The 20,495-nt window shown below is 43.8% G+C and overlaps 1 protein-coding gene across 2 annotated transcripts in view; it reads right to left on the minus strand.

Moving 5' to 3' along the window:
* Positions 1-17,122, minus strand: part of CPM (carboxypeptidase M) — a 79,796-nt gene extending 62,674 nt beyond the window's left edge. For both annotated transcript variants that reach the window (XM_032796515.2, XM_075066340.1), the window contains exon 1: positions 16,995-17,122. In XM_032796515.2, coding sequence (XP_032652406.2) covers positions 16,995-17,115 — 121 coding nt within the window. In that variant the 5' untranslated portion in view covers positions 17,116-17,122. The remainder of the gene's footprint in view (positions 1-16,994) is intronic.
* Between the last annotated feature and the right edge of the window lie 3,373 nt (positions 17,123-20,495).

Here is a 20,495-nt window from a genome sequence, read left to right on the forward strand (position 1 = left end):
ACAATCCCACTGGACCTCAGAAGACTTCAGCCACAGCCTGTGGCCTCTCAGGCACATGCTCTGTCTGATACCACTTCCAGGGAATGGCACCCCACAGTTCAACTGCCCTAAGCCTCCAAAGACACCCCAGTCACTCAAGAACAAGAACACCCTTTCCAGAGCTTGATCCTCATAGGTATTCTGCTTTATAGTTTAACACTTCTTCAGGGATGCGTAGTTGAAGTAAGAACCCAGAGATTTTACAAAAAGAATTCTAAACCAATCACACTTTACTCACAGAAAAGCCAAGGAACTATATATGGAAAGACAACAAAACCTGCACACAAATCCCTGCCTCAGTTTCCTAATCACTCCAACAGTCCTTTGGGATTTGGTCAGTGTCTGTTCAGAGACCGCAAGATTCTGCCCTGCCATACCCATTCCTCCTGTTCAATCCTGTCTTCTTGTTCTGGTCATTGAGAGACCTTGTCCTTTTATAGTTTCTAATCCCCTCTGCCAAGTGATATGCCTGGTCAGTTTCAGTTCCTCCATCAGGTAATCTATTGCTTTGTTACAGCCCACTTGGAAGAGCCGGTTTCCTTTGGCAGTGGCCAGCTCTTCTGCCCAGATCAAAGGTAACATTTAGGGTGGTTTTGGGGGTGGCAGGGAAGAAGGGGAACTGTCGTCCCCCCCCCCCAAATTTTCTACCATATATGGGTGAAGTTTGCAGCAGGAGGGAAGATGCAGCCATGTTCTGCTGCCATCTGCATCCGCTGCCCTGCCCCTACCCCACCCCCACCATGGAGTGCCGCTTGTGACTGAGAGCCTGATCTGCTGTGCAGAGCTGGGCAGGGCCTGATGTCAGGGTGTCCCCCTCCCACCACCTCTTGTGTCCCTGGGTGGGCAGAGCATGCCCCTTGCCCCAGCCCCCAGAGTAGGGTTGCCACACATCCAGTTTTCAGCTGGAACACCCAGTCAAAAAGGGACCCTGGCAGTTCCGGTCAGCAGTGCTGACTGGGTCGCTAAAAGTCTGGTCAGTGGTGCAGCAGGGCTAAGGCAGGCTCCCTGCCTACTCTGGCTCCACACAGCTCCCCAGAAGCAGCTGGAATGTCCGGCTCCTAAGTGCAGGGGCAGCCTGAGTGCCAGCTCTGCAGATCCCATTGGCCCAGTCAATGGGAGCTCTGGGGCGGCACCTGTAAGCATGGGCAATGCACAGATCCCCCTGGCTCCTCAGCCTAGGAGCCGTACATGACGGCCACTTCCGGGAGCCCGTAAGCTCCGACCGGCCAGAGCCTGGACCCCCACCCCAGCACTAAGCCCCCTTCTGCACCCAAACTCCTTCCTAAAACCTGCACCCCCTCTTGCACTCCAAATCCCTCAGTCCCAGCCCTAACCCCCCTCCTGTACCCCAAGCCCCTCATCCCTGGCCCCACCCCAGAGTCTGCACCCCCAGCTGGAGTCCTCACCTCCTCACACACCCCAACCCTCTGCCCCAGGCCAGATCCCCCTCATGCACCCTGAACCCTTCATTTCTGACTTCACCCCAGCACCTGCACCCCCATGCGGAGCCCTCACCCCAACACCCTGCCCTAGCCCAGTGAAGATGAGCAAGTGAGCAAGGGATGGGAGGGACTGAGTGATCAGGGGTGGGGCAAGGGTGTTCAGTTTTCTGCAATCAGAAAGTTGGCAACCCTACCTCGGAGCTGCCCCCACTATGTCACCGGGGGGCTGAGTGCATGGTTGGTCCCTCAGCAGCAGCACCCCCTCAGACAGAGCCCCACCCTGCATCCTGAGCTATGCCCCTCCTGAGTCCCAGCACACAGGCCCTAGCTACCCTCTGCCTGGACACTGGGCTACACCCCTCTCCGGACAGTCCCTCCCTGCAGCCTGAGCTATACACCCTGCCTGCACCCTGAGTGGGTTTCAAACTTTTTGAGCTGAACTCCCCCTTTGCATTATAATTTTTGTTTGTGCCCCACCCCCCCCATCTTCAAAAAAAACTAGTTTTCAGGTGCCTAAATAGCCCCTGGAATCACAGTTAAAGTTGCCTCCCCCAAGTTTGAAATGGCACCCCTGCCTGGATCCACAAAGGGACTTAGGCATTGTGATGCTCAGTGTTGCAACACCTAACTTTTAGTCACTTAGAAAGTAACAGGAAAATCACTGTGATCCACAATACCGGAGGTTAGGTGCCTAGGCTTCTCACACAATGAACGGGAAGAGATAGGCACTCTCACAAAGAGAGGTGCCTAAGGGTATGTTTCCACTGCAAACAAAGACCTGCCGCAAGAGTCTCAGAGCCCAGGTCAACTGACTCAGGCTTGCGTTGTGGCGCTAAAAATAGCAGTGCAGATATTTGGGCTCACGCTCCCTGGATTTCAGAGCCCAGTCCCACTTGTCTACCCTGCTATTTTTAGCCCCAGAGTGAAAGCCTGAGTCAGTTGACTCACCTAAGCAGTTTCTTGCAGGAATGAGTTAGGCCCCTGCCTCATTCAACACTAAACAGCTGAGGGAGAAGGAAGTGGTACCCACCTTATAACTTGTAGCCCAGTGGCTACAGCATTCAACTGGGAGGTGGAAGACCAAGGTTCAATTTCCCCCCTGCCTGAAGAGAAGAAAAGAGGTGAGAGATCCATGTTCAAATCCCTTCTCCCCCTCTGGCACATCCCAGGTGAGTGCTCTAGCCATTGAGCTAAAAAGTTACAAGGTTGGCAGCACAGCCTCTTCCTCTTCCTCTGGCCAGATTTTGAATGGACTATAATCCACTAGGCAGCCTCCAAGCACACCTAATGATCAGGTGTCACAGGTGAGATAGGCAGATGAACATCGGCTGTCTCCTGTTAATTGGTGGCTCACTGTGGGGCTTAGGTAGGACACAGGCATCCAGATACTTAGACACAGCAACAATGTGCAAGCCCAGAATCAGAAACTTAGGAGCTGAGAAATTTTACCCTGAAAACTTAGGCAACAAGTGAGCTTGGCCTCTGCAGGGACTGGGGGGAGTTTTGAGCAATGCAGTGAAGCCTAAAACTGGCATTTAGGCCCCTAAGTACTTTTGTGGATCATAGCTTTTGTCCATGGGTCATCCACTCTCCATTGTTAGCCCTCTGCTAGGTCCAATATTTCTCCTGACACTCCCTGTGTGTTTCAGGTGGCTACAATGCCCAGGTGAAGGCACAGAACTGGTTTACAATCAAATTATCCCTCACAAAACAACATGGAGTTTGAAGACAAGTATAGGTACATGCAGACGTACTAATCCATCACTGTCAGCATTTGCATAGATAATCACTCTATTTCCACCTACAAAAAGGAAACTAGCCTTTTGAAAAAATCTAGGCCTCTACTCTCCAGTGACTTGTCAACTTCTGACTCGTGTTACCAAGAATAGCCGTCTCAGGACCATTTGTATTGAGACAGGCAAGATGTGAATGCCCCAGGACCGGCTCCAGGCACCAGAGTAGGAAGCTGGTGCTTGGGGCGGCCAATTCAAAGGGCGGCACTCCGTCTGGTTTCGGGGCAGCATATCCAGGTCTTCAGCGGGAATTCGGCGGCGGGTCCCTCATTCCCTCTCTTCCTTCTTGAGCTGCCGCCAAATTGCTGCCAAAGAGGAAGAGAGGGACGACCCACGACCAAACTGCTGCCAAAGAAGCGGCATGATTGAGCTGCCACCAAAGTGCCGCCGCTCGTCTTTTTTTTTTTTTTTTGCTGCTTGGGGGAGCAGAAAAGCTGGAGGCAGCCCTGGAGCTCTCAGGAGAATAGTACAAATTGTAACTGTATGTGATGTAATATAATAAAATGGATTCAATTCATGCTCACTGAAAGAGACACACACATGAATACAGATCTCAGTGGCCTAAACACAGAGCTGGGGATTAACAAGGGAATCCACCTGGAGCAACAGCTTCACTTTTAGCATTCCATAGAGGGAAAACCCTTGTGGCTTTGTGAGCAGTCCAGAGATGGACAGAGGCTTCTGGCAGTGGTCTAGAAAATGCAGTTGTTTTCTTACCCCCATTGCTTGACCGGGTGAGAGAAAGCAGCTGTTCTAGCCATTTGGAGCAGGCACCTCATCGCCCTGATCAGTGACTATAAAAACATTGTTCTCCTCTTAAAGGCAAGAGAAATGAAGACAAACGGGAGGATCTGAGACAAAACAGTGCGTAGGTACAGATTCTAATTTAGTTTCTGCTCACATACTTTATGTGTCTAAATGGGTGCATGTACATGCTTTATAAAAACCTAATACACAAATAAGATCACTGTTATACAAACAGCTTTTAAAAAAGTGACCACATATTGCTTTCATCTCATCTCCTTCCAGGTATGAAAACAACAACAACAAAAAACAGATGGACCTTGTAACGTGACCTGAAGGTCAACAAATCTAGGCTCTGGCAGTTTGATGGCTGAAGCTAATTTCACAGTGGAGGACCCTTCACTGAAAACTTCTTCATGATTAAACCAGAGTGTATGTGTTTGTTTTATCTTTGGTGTCTCAGCTGATCTCACATGCTGTGGTGTTGCACAGGGAGAGAGCCAGTCTGAGATAACCAGAACATGATTTTTCTTATAAAGCCCTGCAAAAGTTAACACCATAAATTTCCCATGGATATGAGTTTAAAGGCAGAGCAGATCATGGAGCACAGACCTAATGTGCCCCCAGTGAGGAGTAACCCACAAATGGACTATCTCATTCTACTCTCACTGAATTATCAGTGTACTTGCTAGGTGTAAGAAGAAGAAATATTGTTCGATGACAGACTTTTTATTTGAGTCATTAGGAACTCCACTATAGCACTCCAGGAAGTGGCACTTTATAAGAGAAAAAAAATTGCCGTGGCCTGTTTGTTCCATGTTGTTAAACCCCAGTTCTTTTACAGACATTACATATTTACTTTCTAGCATCAGTTAAGGATGTTGGCACAAATAAAAATGCATGATACAATAAAAATTATTGTTTTTGAGTTTCACAAGACTTTTGGGGTTGTTAATTTCACCAGCTGTGTTTTGGTTCACAGGTGAGAATTGTACTATCCACTTGCTTTGCCTGCTCATTCTTATCAGCAAACAAGACATAAAAAGCTGTAAGGATCTTGCTTATGGGGGAAAAAGGGCTTTTGTAAGTTTAAAATCCCTGGCTTCTCCCAAGCACAGCAGACAGAAGGGGTGGCCTGACATGCCTGTACATGGATGTAGTTAGGAGATCCACTCCAGGCTTGTTTCTATCTCAAAAAGGGATAATGGGACTTTCCATATACTAGTTTGGAATGACTCCATTTTAATGATCTGGATGATTTTTTTTTTTTTATTTTTTTTTTTAAAGAGCTTGAACTGGTTCAGTCTTGGTCATTTAAAAACTGATAACCTAAATATTTCTATAGTAGATGCTGGTTCTACACAAATAGAAGGGCATGGTTTGTTTTTGCCAGGTTAGTTTTTTTCTCTCCCTTATGCTTGAGTGAACAATATTGCTCTTCTATGTTACTATAACAGATGGGCAAAGTGCAGTTTGTGGGCTAAATGCAGATTAGGGAGTGCTATATGGCCTGTAGTCACCCTTATCTTCAGTACAAAAGGGTGGCTCATCGAGGCTGATTTTGTTTGGATAAAGATAGGCAAGCTGCACCTCCATATTTAGAAGGGAACAATTACAGTCTCCTCTTGTAAGTACCATTTTAAGAGGACATGCTTCCCATTGTAACATTCTAGATAAAGTCATTATCCAGTTTAGATTCACAACTGAAACTCTATGAAAATCTTCCATCAACATTTTAAATTGAAAATGGATTTTTTTGGGGAAAAAACAACTAATTTTATGGAAAAATATCCATTTGTCAACAGCCCCCCCAAACCATTTTTTAAAGTTTTCTACACTCTCCCCCCCATACAAAATGAAAACAAAACTGTTTCACATTTGGGGGAAGAGGAGAGGAATTTCCTAACAAGCTTTACTCACCATGATGACAGGGGACATAAACAACAAAATATAACCTTTATAAATCATGCACATAAAAATTGCAGTCATACTGATAGGCTACAAAGGCCTATAAAACTTCATGAAACAATTACAGCCAGGTAACACCCTGTATTTCTCACAATCTGTTATCCTTAGCAGTCCTCAAGACTTGTGTGAGTCAAGTTATCACAGTCACTGAAATGATTACCAGAGGTAAACTGCTGTATTTTTTCTTCCTACAAATAGGTATAGGAGATATGCATAGGCCCTAGAAAACTACAGGTTTCAAATGTAAGATTCAGTCTAATGAAATCCCTCAGTACATTTCAATATTGGTCTAAAAGGTGTATTTTAAAATGTATTCGCTAAAACGTTTTAACTAACATGTCATAAAAGTCTGGTGAAGACAGGATAAGTTGTGTTTTAACATGGCTTGTAGAGGTGAATTCCAGCCTAGAGCCAATGGTTTTAAAGAGCTAATAAATATATTTAAAAAACCCCCAAAACAATCCACCTTTTAGTTTAGCCTAGACAAGTCTTAAAAGGTCTTTTTCCTCTGTTTTTAACTCCTTTCTGCTTCTGCAACACACTGAATACATCACAACAAGATTTCATAAGGCTGTTAATATGTCAAACTCACTTACCCATTTGGTTTTAAAATTAACATTTATGCATTATCTGGAATCTTGTTAACATGTACTTTAATGCCACAGGCACTGACAAAGACCAGAGCAATGCTAGCTGGGAGGGGCGATAAAGCTAAAGGGAAAGAGGCAGGAAAAAGAGGAAGTACCAGGAGCGCCACTATCCTCAGGGAGAGTGGGCAAAAGTTCAACTAAAACATCATAACAATTTTTAGAATGCCTCACTTTTATGAGGGCCTGATTCAGAGCCCACTGATGTGTAAAATGTTCCATTTAGAACGAACACTGAAAACCTGAATAACAACGTTATCCATGCATCTTGTGTCATGTCTAACTAGTTCTGTGAAATACCAGTTTAAGATCAATTTGGGGGGAAATGTGCTATCAAGGACCAGTGACAGGAGAGAAAAGCCATGTCTCTATTAAGCAGTCAAATGAAACAAGAGAAGATAAGATTCTAATATACAGGAATGTGATTCACACCATGTATCCAAGGGAAAAGATTTGCATCATTTTCTCAGTAGGCGTTGTTCCCTGTGGACTTTTTCTTTTAAAAACAAACAAACAAACAAACCCTTAAGTCAGCCAGAAACTCACTAACAAACTGATCAGTCTTAAAGTTAAAGAACTGCTTTTATGGGGTACACACATACGGGTAACAGTTGAGATGGCTGTGTGATGAGGAGCTTTCACCAGACACAGCATTTAGCTACTTTTAAAAATGAGTGCTATAGAGAAACATATTTTTTTGGTTCTGTGTTTGTACAGTGCCTAGCACACTAAGGTCTCATTCTATGGGTACATCTACACAGCAGCTGTGAGGTGTAATTCCCATCTTGGGTAGATATACACATGTGAGCCTGTGCCTGAAAACAGCAGTGTGGCCACTGTGGCATGGGTAGTGGCTTGGGTACTTGTACTTGGGCGGGATTGTACTCAAACCACTAGCCTGAGCCACCGCGGCCACCACGCAGTTATTTTTATGTGCTAGCTTGAGCAGAAGTAGCGCCCGTTCATCCATTCAAAATGAGAATTACATCTCCCAGCTGCTGTGCAATGTACTTTCAGATTAGGATTCGTAGGTGGTACTGCAATACAAATAAACTAGACTCTGTGTCCTGTTTTTTATTTCCTGTTTGATCACTTATTCATTAGATTCAAATACAGTACAGATACAGATGCAATGCTGCAGCTATGCCACTGCACTATAGTGTAGACACTTGCTACAGAGACGCTCCATCTCTCCCCCCAAAAAGCAGTAGCTAAGTTGATGGAAGAATTCTTCCACTGACCTATTAGTGTCTATACTGGGGCGTCAGTTGACTTAACTACTTCTCTCAGGGGTATTGCAATTTTGCTCATCTTAACTATATTCATACAAAGATTATTTACCTATTATCAAGACCTTGTAAGATCCACAAGTTTGCAACATTTTTAGAGTGATGGCAAAGTAACAATACTAAGGAAAGATATAGGGTTATGCCATTATGATATGTTACCAGGAAAGAAATAAGTTTGTGTTACTTACTAGAAACTACTGAACAAACTGGAATATTTTCCCCTCAACATTGGGCCTCAGTTACACTCTGAAAGTCTTCCAAATCTTGTGACTCTGGCATAAATTCAGAGTACCTCTATTAAAGTCAAAATGTTACACAGCTGAAACAGATTGACAAGGCCTTGCCATTTGCTCTACTGAGTGGTGGTTCACAAGTCTATAAACTAAGGGCAGTGTCTGGGCCACTCTAATTTTGAAGTGTGAGTGATTTCTCTCTTAACAAACTCTCTACTCAGTGAGGCAATTAAAGCTGCCTGGCACTGGAGAGCTACAGGCATACTCCACTTTGCAGGAGGTAGAAAGTAATGGAAACCAACTACAGATTTGGTTTTAATTAAGAAATTATCTTTTTTGTTATATTTATTTATGTAGGTGAATAAAGCAGCAATTACTCTGATTCACCACTAATAATACGATGTATAATGCAGTAGTGCCTAGGAGCCCCAGTCATGGAACAGGAGCCCATTGTGCTAGTCAGTGGACAAATGCATAACACAAAGACTAAACTCTTAGGGTAAGGGACTTAGGCTGTGTCTATACTACACAGCTTTTAGCGACACAGCTGTGCCACTACAGCCAGGCTGCTAAAAGGCACATGGTGCAGCCATTATTAGTTGTCAGGAGAAAGCTCTGATTCCAACAAAAAACTTCCACCCCCAATGAGTGGCATTACCTTTGTCAACAGGAGAGTATTCCTGCCGACAAAGCGCTGTTCACACTGGTGCTTGTCGGCAAAACTTTTGTCTTTTGGGACCGTGTGTGTGGGTTTTGTTTTGTTTTTTTTAAAAAAAATCTGAACAACAAAAGTTTGTCTTTCACTTGCCAGTGTAGACAAAGCCTAAGTGTAAATCAAGAAACAACAGGTGGAGGGATAGCTCAGTGGTTTGAGCATTGGCCTGCTAAATCCAGGGTTGTGAGCTCAATCGTTGAGGGGGCCACTTAGTGACCTGGGGCAAAAACTGGTCCTGCTAGTGAAGGCAGGGGGCTGGACTCAATGACCTTTCAAGGTCCTGTCCACTTCTAGAAGATTGGTATATCTCCAATTATAGATAATAATACACATTAGGGGCACCACAATGAAACAGTGTTTTGTTTCTGACCACTTTATATTGCCACCTACAAATGTGTTTAGGTGCTTTTCAAACAAATAGGAAAACACATTCCCTGCCAAACTACATACACCAAACAATAAATACTACATGTTTCTCAAGATTCCTGTCTTATATGAACTTCAGGAGGAAATAAGCTTCCCATCATGCAATGTCTGTCAACTTGTATCCCCCTTCATGGCTGGCTTAAAAATTAAATAGAGAAATTGTAGGTCTATTATTGGTGGAGACAGTCAACACTCTCTCAGGTAAAGAATGGTACCAGTATCTCTTGAACAAGCAATTGCATAAGAAGTGAAATCTTGACATGGGTTATCTCTGCAGTCACCACCCTATTCTAACCCATTTTTTTCTGGAAGGTCATTGATAAGGCTGAGGTAAATCAGTTCCACAAACACCTGCATTCCTGAGATCAACAGCATTTTAAATCTAGAATTAGACCTGGCTATAGCATAAAGACAACCTAAGCCTCATTGGACGATTTTCTCCTTTTGGTGATGGGTAGGAATCAAGTACCCATGCCAATTTATCTCAGTCTATTGGCTACCTTTGATACCATTGATCAAGAAATTGATGTGTTTTGTTGACATGTTTGCTGACACTGACAAGGTTAGACAGAGTGGTTCTTTTCTGTTTGACAACACATAGACTAGTGTTGGTTCACCACTCTTCTGGCTGCACAGCCTGTATGTGGGATGATAAGTTCTGTCCCATCAAATCGCTACTGGATGTATGTAAAGCCATTGGGGGAAAGGGGAAAAAATGAGACTACTTGGGCTCTTAGACCATCAATATGCAAAAAGCACTCAGTTTTGTTTCCTTTACATTAGATCCAGATGGTGAAGTATTTCAGCTTTCCAACTACTTAACCGGGGATTGGGGCTATATGACCAACTTGACAAAATTCATGTTTTCCCCACCTGCTCTGGGTATCTGCTTATTCAACATAACGAGTTTGTCTGCATTGTTAGTAAGGTGAATTATCTAGGGTGCCTACTAGATCCTTGGTAACTTTGTTGGCTCATAAGAAGAAACTGTGGCCAGCCACAAACATACATACTCTTGATTAAGAGATTATGACTTTTCTTCTCTGATGTGGGTCTTGCCACAGTTATCCATACCTGTGTCACTTTCAGACTGGATTAATGCAATGCACTCTGCTTGGAGAGCTACACCTGAGGACCACACTGAAGTTGCAACCTGTACAGAATATGACTGCCTACTCCTTTATAAGTGTTTCTTGCATGACACTAGTGTACTATAGTCTCCGCTGGCTTCCAGTTCATGTCCAGATGCAATTAATGTTGGTGTTTCCACTATGTACATCTTCCTTAGATCCAACCTCTCCTTGTTTCATGTTGACAGCATATCAGCTGAGATGCCCAACTCTCATATTTAAATGTCTAGGGACTGGGAACAGGGCATTCTCAACCCAGAATTCATTCTTCCCATTGGTCTGTCAGAGCTGCTGTTAGAGATGGGGTAAATGAGGAAGCATCTTTTATTGGACCAACTTCTGTTGGCAGGGAGGTACAAGCTGAAGAAGAGTTCTGTTAGCTCAAAAGCTTGTACCTTCAACCAACAGAAGTTGGTCCAATAAAAGATATTACTTCACCCACCTTGTCTCTCTCATACCGGGGACCAACACAGCTACAACAATACTGCAAAAGAGCTGGTGTTGACTTTTAGGACATGCAGTGAGTCTGCTCTGCTTGCAGAGGGAGGGAATGGGAATTTCATCGATTTCTTTAATTCAGTAGTGTCCTTGATATTGGGACAACTTTTTGATTATCTCTTTAGTGTGGAGGGTTTTTTGTACATATGCTTAGAAGTATATTTTGCAAGTTTAAGATACAATATCTACTTTGGCCATATTATGCATATGAAATACAGTATTACTGCTTTACACATATCTGTTTTAAAGAATTGTAATGTGTAACCTTACTAATCAGTCCCTACAGAGAACATACATTGCTTGTTTAGTCATTATGACCCCAATCATGCGATGATCTCAGTGAGGATGGACACTTCCATCATGTGGAGCTCATTACACAGTGAGGCCTTCCTGGGCTGATCAATATTCTGTTTAAGAATGGTGCCTCAATTACAGTTAAATATCCTTCAAATTCCAATAAAAGCTGCAGTACATAATCTTAGGATAAAAGCTATGACTTTGGCTTCTCTCTCTTCAGTCATCCCACCTATGCACTAAATCCTTTGTTATCATTCAAGAAAGAGATATTGGCGTCATTGTGGATAGTTCTCTGAAAACATCCACTCAATGTGCAGCAGCAGTCAAAAAAGCGAAAGAATGTTGGGCATAATTAAGAAGGATAGATAATAAGGTAGAAAATATCATATTGACTCTATATAAATCCATGGTATGCCCACATCTTGAATACTATGTGCAGATGTGGCCGCACCATCTCAAAAAAGATATATTGGACTTGGAAAAGGTTCAGAAAAGGGCAACAAAAGTGATTAGGGATATGGAATGGCTGCCATATGAGGAGAGATTTACAAGGCTGGGACTTTTCAGGTTGGAAAAGAGACAACTAAGGGGGGGATATGATAGAGGTCTATAAAATCATGACTAGTGTGGAAAAAGTAAATAAGGAAGTGTTATTACTCCTTATCATAACAGATGAACTAGAGGACACCAAACAAAATTAATAGAACTCCTTGCCAGAGGATGTTGTGAAGGCCAAGACTATAACAGGGTTAAAAAAAGAACTAGATAAATTCAGCCAGGATGGGCAGGGATGGTGTCCCTAACCTCTGTTTACCAGAAGCTGGGAATGGGCAACAGGGGATGGATCACTTGAAATGAACAGAACAGATAATCATCCTCTGGGGCACCTGACACTGGCCACTGTCAGAAGACAGGATACTGGGCCAGATGGACCTTTGGTCTGACCCAGTATGGCCGTTCTTATGTTCTATATTCTTATCTAAGAATCATATAAGAATATTAATTCAGTGCAGAGTAAGATGGCATAAGTGCTGGGTTTCTAAAAATAAAATGTGTAACTATTCAATAAATAAATTCCAGTTAGTAGAAAATATTATCCTGAAAATGAAATGATGAAGTTATGTATTTATCATTGATGACTGCCATATACACCTCTACCTCGATATAACGGTGTACTCGGGAGCCAAAAAATCCTACTGCGTTATAGGTGAAACCGCGTTATATTGAACTTGATTTGATCTGCTGGAGCTCACAGCCCCTCCCCTCCGAAGAACTGCTTTACCACATTATATCTGAATTTGTGTTATATCGGGTCGCGTTATATTGGGGGTAGAGGTGTAATTTGTCAGACAGAATTTTTCCAGTTGCAAGCACTGCAAAATCAGCCTGGGATTTAAAACAACAAACTCTGTTCTTTCTCATTGCCAGTAAAAAAATTCTGCAATCAGAATTTAGCTGATAAATTTTGTTGATCCAAGAGACAGAATAGAACCTAGCACTACATAACTTTGGAAAAGTGAGCTAAGTGTGGCAGAAGAATTTGTTTTATTTAAAGTGAACAGACACCAAAGATAATGGGTTAAATTCTCCCCTGAGTTACACCAGTTCCCATTATTAATGGTATTGTAAGTGCAGAAAGAATTTGGCCCATAGAGCAATTAAAATTAGGAAGCTGTCACTTTACAGTCAGAAAGACATCTGTGTAAATCTTAAGGGCTGATTTTCAGAAGCTCAGCATTCCAAAAATAAGGTCCTCACTCTGTCCCTATGCATGTATGCATTAAAATAGGGTAATAATGATAAAGTTACATGTTCAAACACCATGTCTAAAATAATGCAAAATGCCACATGTGGATCTAAAAATCATAACATAAAGACCAAATTCTGCCCTAACTTAAATCTCATGCAAACCTACTGATGAACACGGCTCCTACTCTGAAAACTGAAGGAAGTGTAAACCAGGGAAGATTTTGCACAGATGAAGGTAGAATTAACAGTGACTGATGTGGTCTGTGCACCTTCAAAAGATGTTAAATTTATCTAGCCCAGGATCTGAAAGACAGCATGAAAATTATTCCCTTTTCCTCCTCCTCCCATTACCTCAATTCATTTTCCTGTTTTTTACTAGATTGGTATAAGGTCTTAGTATATGCCATTGTACAGAGCTACAAGTTTAGAAAGAACTGTTAGTAGAGTCCTGCAAATACATGGATATCCACTTCATATCTGCAGACCATTTTTGCAGATAATGTATTGGATGTGGATACAACCGCGCAGGGCTCTGCTCACCAGCAGCACCTGGCCCACGGTGTCCGGCTCGGGCAGCCAGAGGAGCACAACGTGCTCAGGGACAGCAGCCAGTGGTTGGGCCTGGGCGGAAGCCGGAATTGGGGATTTCCAGCCCCCACTCACCGCACCACTTCTTGTCCAGCAGCTCGGGCCCCTTGGGCTACGCCAGCATCCCCAGCGACCATGGCCTGGTCGGGTAGCACTGGCTTCACGCCCGGCCCGCTGACTCCTGGTCAGCAGGACCCCCACCCCCACCCCCAGCTGCAGGGATTGGAGCGGGCAGAGCCCTAGCACCCCACCCCTCAGCCCCGCTGTAATGGAACACACACTGCTGCTGCTGTCGCTTGTGAGCCCCCCGGGGCAACACCCAATGCGACAACCCTTTTCCCCCTAGCCGTTTTCCCTTTGAGACCCCACCCTTGTGCCACCCCTTATCCCCAATCCTCGCCCTTACGCCGCCTCTTCCCTGCAAGACCCACCCCCTGCTCACTCATCTCCGCTCTCCCACTACCTTCGCTAGCCCTTGTGAGATGCCTTGCTGCTGTGGATACACATAAAAGACGCCTAGCAGATCATGGGTCGGATGCACGTTAATTCTGGCGGATGTGGATCCACATTTTTGAATCTGTGCAGGGCTCTATTAGTCATAAGAACGGCCATACTGGGTCAGACCAATGGTCCATCTAGCCCAGTATTCTGTCTTCCGACAATGGCCAATGTCAAGTGCTGTTTGTTCCCTCTGAAGAACAGGCAATCAAGTGATCCATCCCCTATTGTCCACTCCCAGTTTCTGGTAAACAGGGATTGTATTGAGCATCTGCGTGAAATCTCACTAGGTCAAGTGGTGAGTAGAAGTAAAGATACAGATAAGATAATTGATAAGAAATGGCATGTAGTAACACTGTTCCTTTATGTTTAGTGTAGCTACTGATCGGTATAGTATCTTTATAATACCAATTCTTCTATTAGTTTTCCATGGACCTTAATGTTGCCATAAGTATCTCTTGACCGTTTTCCTTGGGGAAGAGGATTGATGTTTAGTTTTTAAGTTTTCCTCAGGATCCTGGCAGGGATATATAGGGTGATATATATATGTTCCATCTCCCTTAAGAAAAGCTTGAGAAAACTGTATACCAGAATCTAATGTTGATCCAGTGATGTCGGGAAGGGGTAAAGTAAGCTCTAGTTTCATCATTCTGGAAGCCAGTTATCTCTGCTAGTGGTCATGTGGGAAGGTTTCTAACCGTTGTTACTGGAAGTGGGATGAGATCCTCTGCGGGCTGCTGAGAATGAAAGGACCTTCTTGCTTTCTCTCCACCCAAATCCCAGATACCACTTCCCCCAACTCCTCCAAATACTTCTGGTAGATGAAAAATGCAATACTGCTGTCTTCTCCTGCAAGGGTCCCCTATCATCTTCATTTGTCTGCCCCATCCTGCTTTATGTGGTATTAATACATTGTTCAGTGCCTATCTACTATTTTCACTGCTCTGCTTAGGAAGGGCAGGGAGCAAAGTGCTTCTCTTTTCACTTTGCATGATGCAAGTTTAGCAGGCAGAGCAGGGGGGCGCTCCTGAGACAACACTTTTGGCTCCCACTTCTCCCATGTGCTTAAGCAGAGAGGGGAAAGGGATGCCAAAATCCTTGGTAATCTTTACTCACTGACAAAAGATCAGTTTGGGGTTTTAAGTCAGTGGGAGCAGTGGGTGATCAGTTCTTCTAAATGAAGGGGTCTGATTTTTCAGATGCCTAAATATTTATTTAGGGGCCATACTTTAACAACTTAAGTTAGAAAAGTTTAGTCTTGCGAGTCCAAATTCAACTTTAGTTTTGCCACATAGAAGCCTGTGTGGTCCTGGGATGGCAATGAAGGCAGGATTTGGCCCTATAGTTAACAGTTAAGGTCCCTCAAGATAAAAATATTAAAAGTGCATTAACATTACTTGCTGATCAGTTATTTCCTTAAATCAAGAGTGAGTGAGTGGTCTGGCAGCTGCTTTCACAGTTAGTAGCAATGGTGATTGAGATCTAGCCAAAACAGAAGAGCCTGGACTTTAAAAACCAAATTCTCTTCCAGACAAGTACTGTTTCAGTCAGAAAATGTGAAGGCATACATTTACCTTTATTTTTAACCATACATGAAGGAGCAACTCTTAGCTACTATAATTCTTCATGCTAATCCGCCTATAATGATGCAGCTTTATCTAGAACATAATCATAGATTTGATCATTGCTACAATTGCTCTTGCTTACGCAAAAATAGATTAATCAGGATTATGTGAACAGATGTTTCTCAAGAATGTAATTCCTCATCTCTAACTTTATACCGTATTTCTTAGAATAATTTCATTGTTCCTTGATCAAATGAAAATGACTGTACATAAATTTCTTTTTCAGAACACTTAAGATGTGCATAAATGTAGATGTGCGCTAATGTCCTTATTAAACTGAGTTTTTAAATTTCTTTAAATAAAAAAATCCCAGGCACAGCTATGTGTATTTTAGACAGTGCTAAAATCTAAAACATAAATCAAGCTAATCTATCTAACAAAGGCAGAAGCCTCAAGCTGTAACTGGTTATATTTTCCCAAAGAGTTCGAGAGTTGGAGTTAAATGAGGGATACAATAGTGTTGATTTCAGCACCTAAGTACTTTTTACAGTCAGTCTTGTATTTGTTGGACTAGTGGGTGAATCCAGGAAGACTATATATCCTTTAAAGTATCAAAGGGATATTAGTCTGGATTTGTAAAAGCAGCAAGGAGTCCTGTGGCACCTTATAGACTAACAGGTGTATTGAAGCATGAGCTTTCGTGGGTGAATATCCACTTCGTTGGATGCATGGGTATTCATAAATTAGAAAATACACATTACAATATTATTGTTGTAGCTCTTGACTGGCTTGGACTTTTAGTAAGTTAGACATCTTACACCCACTTTAAAAATACTGGGATCAGCTCTATTTTTGAAGTTGTAACCCAGTAACTGTCTAACTTCAGAGCAGTATTTCAAAGGAGAAATTACATCGTGGTTTAATATACCCTGTACTAAATACTGCATTGAGGAAGTTTGCGTCTCTCAAGCTGTAGTAACAATCTAAACACACACAATTCCCTGAAGGTGCAGATTTAAGTAGACCGATGCTAGGAACTACAGAAATAGAGCAGTCGCCAAGCCCTTTACTTGTATTGCAATCAACTACCTGAGTATGTCAAATATCAAAGCATCTGCTCCCGGGCACAAAACACTGAGTTGAGAATTATTTAGTGTTTGGCTAGAAGTCATAAATCAAGGCGCAGTTAGATCAGGCGTGGGTTGCCCCACTAGCCATTCGTCATAGGTTAATGAATTAACATACGGATAAACATCTTTACACCGTCTGACTTTTTATTCTGGCTGCTCTTCACATATTTTATAAGAGACAGACAGACAGACACACACACACGGGTCTCAATCTGCTCCGGAGCTCGCCCAGCAGCAGCCTACCTGCCACGGACCGCCCGATGCTGCGCAGGGCGGTGATGGAGGGGTGCCGCTGGTGCACCTCCTTCAGGAAGGTCTCCAGCTGCTCGCTGTGGTGATAGCTGAACTCCAAGCCGGCCACCATCGGGAGCAGGAGCGCCAGGCACAGGCTGCCCGCCTCCTGGAAGCAAACAGAGACTCCATGTGACACGGGCGACAGAGCCCCGCTCGCTACGGCCCGTGGGCTCCAGGGGCTCAGCGCTCCTTGTCCCACTGCCCCTCCCACTACGCCGGGCTGAAGCCGGCCGGTCCCCGTTAGCCCGCCGGAGCCAGGCAAAGCTGGGGAAAGGGTGCAGGGGCTGCCCCGCCCGGGCTGAGAGAGGCGTGTCCCCCCGTTCCCGGCAGCGGCATCCCGGGGGGCGCGTTCCTACCTGCATGGCTCTGGCTCGGAGCAGCGGCGGCGCCCAAGCTCCCGGCACAAGCTCTGCAGCCTGGGCAGGAGGCGGTGTAACCCCCTCAGGGGCCCTGCCCTGCTCGCTGACTGACGCAGGAGCCGTCCAGTCAGGTCCCCGAGGCCCGCCCATCGGGGGGGCGGGGGTGAGAAGAGCTCGGGTCTGTCTGCCCCTCTCCAGCCCCAGGGAAGCTCGAGGCTCTGCGGGAGGCAGCCGGGCGGGCGTGGACGGTCTCACCTGCTCCAGGAGAAGCAGGGGTGGGAAGCTGAGTCCTCAGCAGAAAGGGTCCCTGCCGTGGCCGCCAGCCTGAAATGATGAGCGGGGTAATGGAAGGCTCCGGGGCTGGAAACATCCCGCTGATTGCAACGTTCTGACACGCCCGTGGCTGAGCCTTTTCACGCCAGCGAGCGATCTCCACTAAGTCTCTCTGGGGCGGAAAGGGGGCTGGTGAGAGACACACGAGGTAGAGGGGCAATCGGGGGTGGCCGCTGCCTCAGTTTCTCCAGCTGCAGAAAGTGGATAATACGCCTTCGTCTGTGACACAGGTGTTTAATATACTTAAAAATATGCAAGGATTTAGTTAAACAGCAAAAAAGAGTGAAGAGGATTTTGAATGGAAAAATGTGAATGTTGAGGGGGTAAATATAAACCATGAAACCTTAAAATAGAATGTGTATGTGTGTGTGGTGCCTGTACACAAAGTTTTATTACAAGTTACATCTATGAGGAGAAAATAAAAGTGAACACTTGCTAGCTGGTGTAGCTAGACATCTCTTACATATTACTGCATGCATTTTAAAATGTCCTTAAGTCAACATTTGTGTGGTCAGGTTCTCCTCTTCCCCTTTTGCTTCCCTCTCCCATAAGAAGCCCTTTTAAAAAGTTACTTGTTTAAGTTTTAACAGTTTATAGATGATCACCCTAGGGATATCTGAAATACAATATTAGCCCCTAGTCCTGCAAAGACTTCAACCTTTAACTTTATACACTGTGAATAGTTCCATTAAACGTGTGTATTTGCCGACTAAAGATAAAATGGCAGAATATTTTTCATTTAAACCCCTGTTCTGGTGTGGAAGCAGAGAAAGAACTGACAGGGATTTGGGGTTGAACTTGTCCATGTCCATGTTTGAGATCTGCCTAAATGTGCATCGTTGTTTGTTTAAATTTGAGCAAATTCTTTTCAGCAATTTGAGTTATGTAAGAATGAAAAATAAACACCATTCTCATTGTTAAAAAAACAAAAACCCATACATCCAGAAACAGAGCTACAGTAAAAATAATTGATGTTTAAAACCTCCAACTTGGTATGGACAAATCCTTCACTGAAGCCTAATTTTGGTGGTAATCATTTATAAAGTTCTGTAAATGTCCAGGGCATTGTACAGCTGTAGGTCAGGGTCCTGCCTGATGCATTTACAATATAAAGACACAAGTGAAGGAGCGAGGAGAGAACAGAGTATTTGCTGTATCCCAACCCCAACTCTGCAATGACATGGAACAGGCATTCCCATAGGAAGACTTTAAAATACTCTGGTTCACTGGGAGAAGCACTCACACTCCCCATAGCCTGCCAGAACGTTCCCCCCCCCAAAAGTGAATTGTGCTCATCATCACTAATTCCAATCATAAAGGAGCACGCACATGCACAATATCTGGATGTGGACAAAGGACTGGCCAGTGTGTATGCACACAAAATTCAATTATCAGCTACTGTACATGCTTGCTCGGGAGCATGATGCTGTGCTATAAAAGTCAAGTCAATGTGCTGCAAGCTATTGTCTGGAAAAATCTCCTTAACAAGTAGCAATAAAAAGTTTATAGTGTACCTAACTCTCATATTGTGTTTCTGAAACACCTTAAAAAAAAAAAAGCTGCTTCCGAATTAAACTAAAAATCTAATTAATTAGCTTTCCCCCTTCTTACCTTCCCTCATCCCTTCAATCTTGCAATCAGATTTTTGAAGGCACAGGGGCCATCCAAACAGAATCGAATATAGGAGCAGGGCTGCCTTGCCTTGTAAAGTCAAGCTGCCTTGGTTCCCTCTGTCCAGCTCAAGTTGCAATTTACCACTGTTGCTTCCCAGAGGATCTGGTTCATCTGAGATTGCCATTCCAGTAAAGGTAGTCAGGGACACCCTGGGGGTTCAGTTTGTTATCTATTTATTATTGTTAATAGTAAATAAAGCCCAGGGACTGGAATACATATTCCTTATGTATATGCCTATGTTTGTAATTTTTGGCTAGAAATTTAGCCCCTTTTCAAATTAATTCATACATCATGTCAGCATGGTCCAGGGATAGGGCACTGGACTAAGTCAGGAATCCTGGGTTTTGTCCCTGACTCTGCCACTGACCTCGGGCCTCTCTCTTCATCTCTCAGTTCTCCATCTGTAAAATGGGGATAACATTTGCCCCGTGCGCCTTGATTTCAGGGGGAATTAGATGTCTAAATACCTTGGAGGACCTGGGCCATTGAGCACTACTGATGAAAAGCACTATATAAGTTTATTTATATATTTACTTTAGTTAGCAATATAAAGTTTTACTGACAATTTTTAATCTGCAGAATGAACCGAACAGTCATGCAAAGAACTGGGTTATTACAAGATGACGACGAGGACTTGATGCTTCTGATTTCATCTTTAAAATGCTTTACAAATATTCTACAATTAAGGGTCTGATCCTTCGTTCCATCCAGTGAAGTCACTGTGAGTTTTAGCATGCAACTTTTAAATGCACAACAAATGCAGGCTCTAACTGCTTTATTAGACAAATGTAAGTCACATTTTAAGGTCCACTGTATGTTAACAGTGATCAATATAGCCCTTGTCATAAACAGATAGTAGGAGTTAATAGAACAAAAGTACTTTATATCTCTTTTAACTGTAAAGGGTTAACAAGTTCATTAAGCCTGGCTGTCACCTGACTAGAGGACCAATCAGGGGACAGGATACTTTCAAATCTTGAGGGAGGGAAGTTTTTGTGTGTGCTGTTAGTTTTTGGTTGTTGTTCTCTCTGGATTCTGAGTGACCAGAGGTGCAACCAGGTTTCTCTCCAATACAGGCTTTTAT

This window comes from Chelonoidis abingdonii, chromosome 1, assembly GCF_003597395.2.
Source record: "Chelonoidis abingdonii isolate Lonesome George chromosome 1, CheloAbing_2.0, whole genome shotgun sequence".
Classification (NCBI taxonomy): domain Eukaryota; kingdom Metazoa; phylum Chordata; order Testudines; family Testudinidae; genus Chelonoidis; species Chelonoidis abingdonii.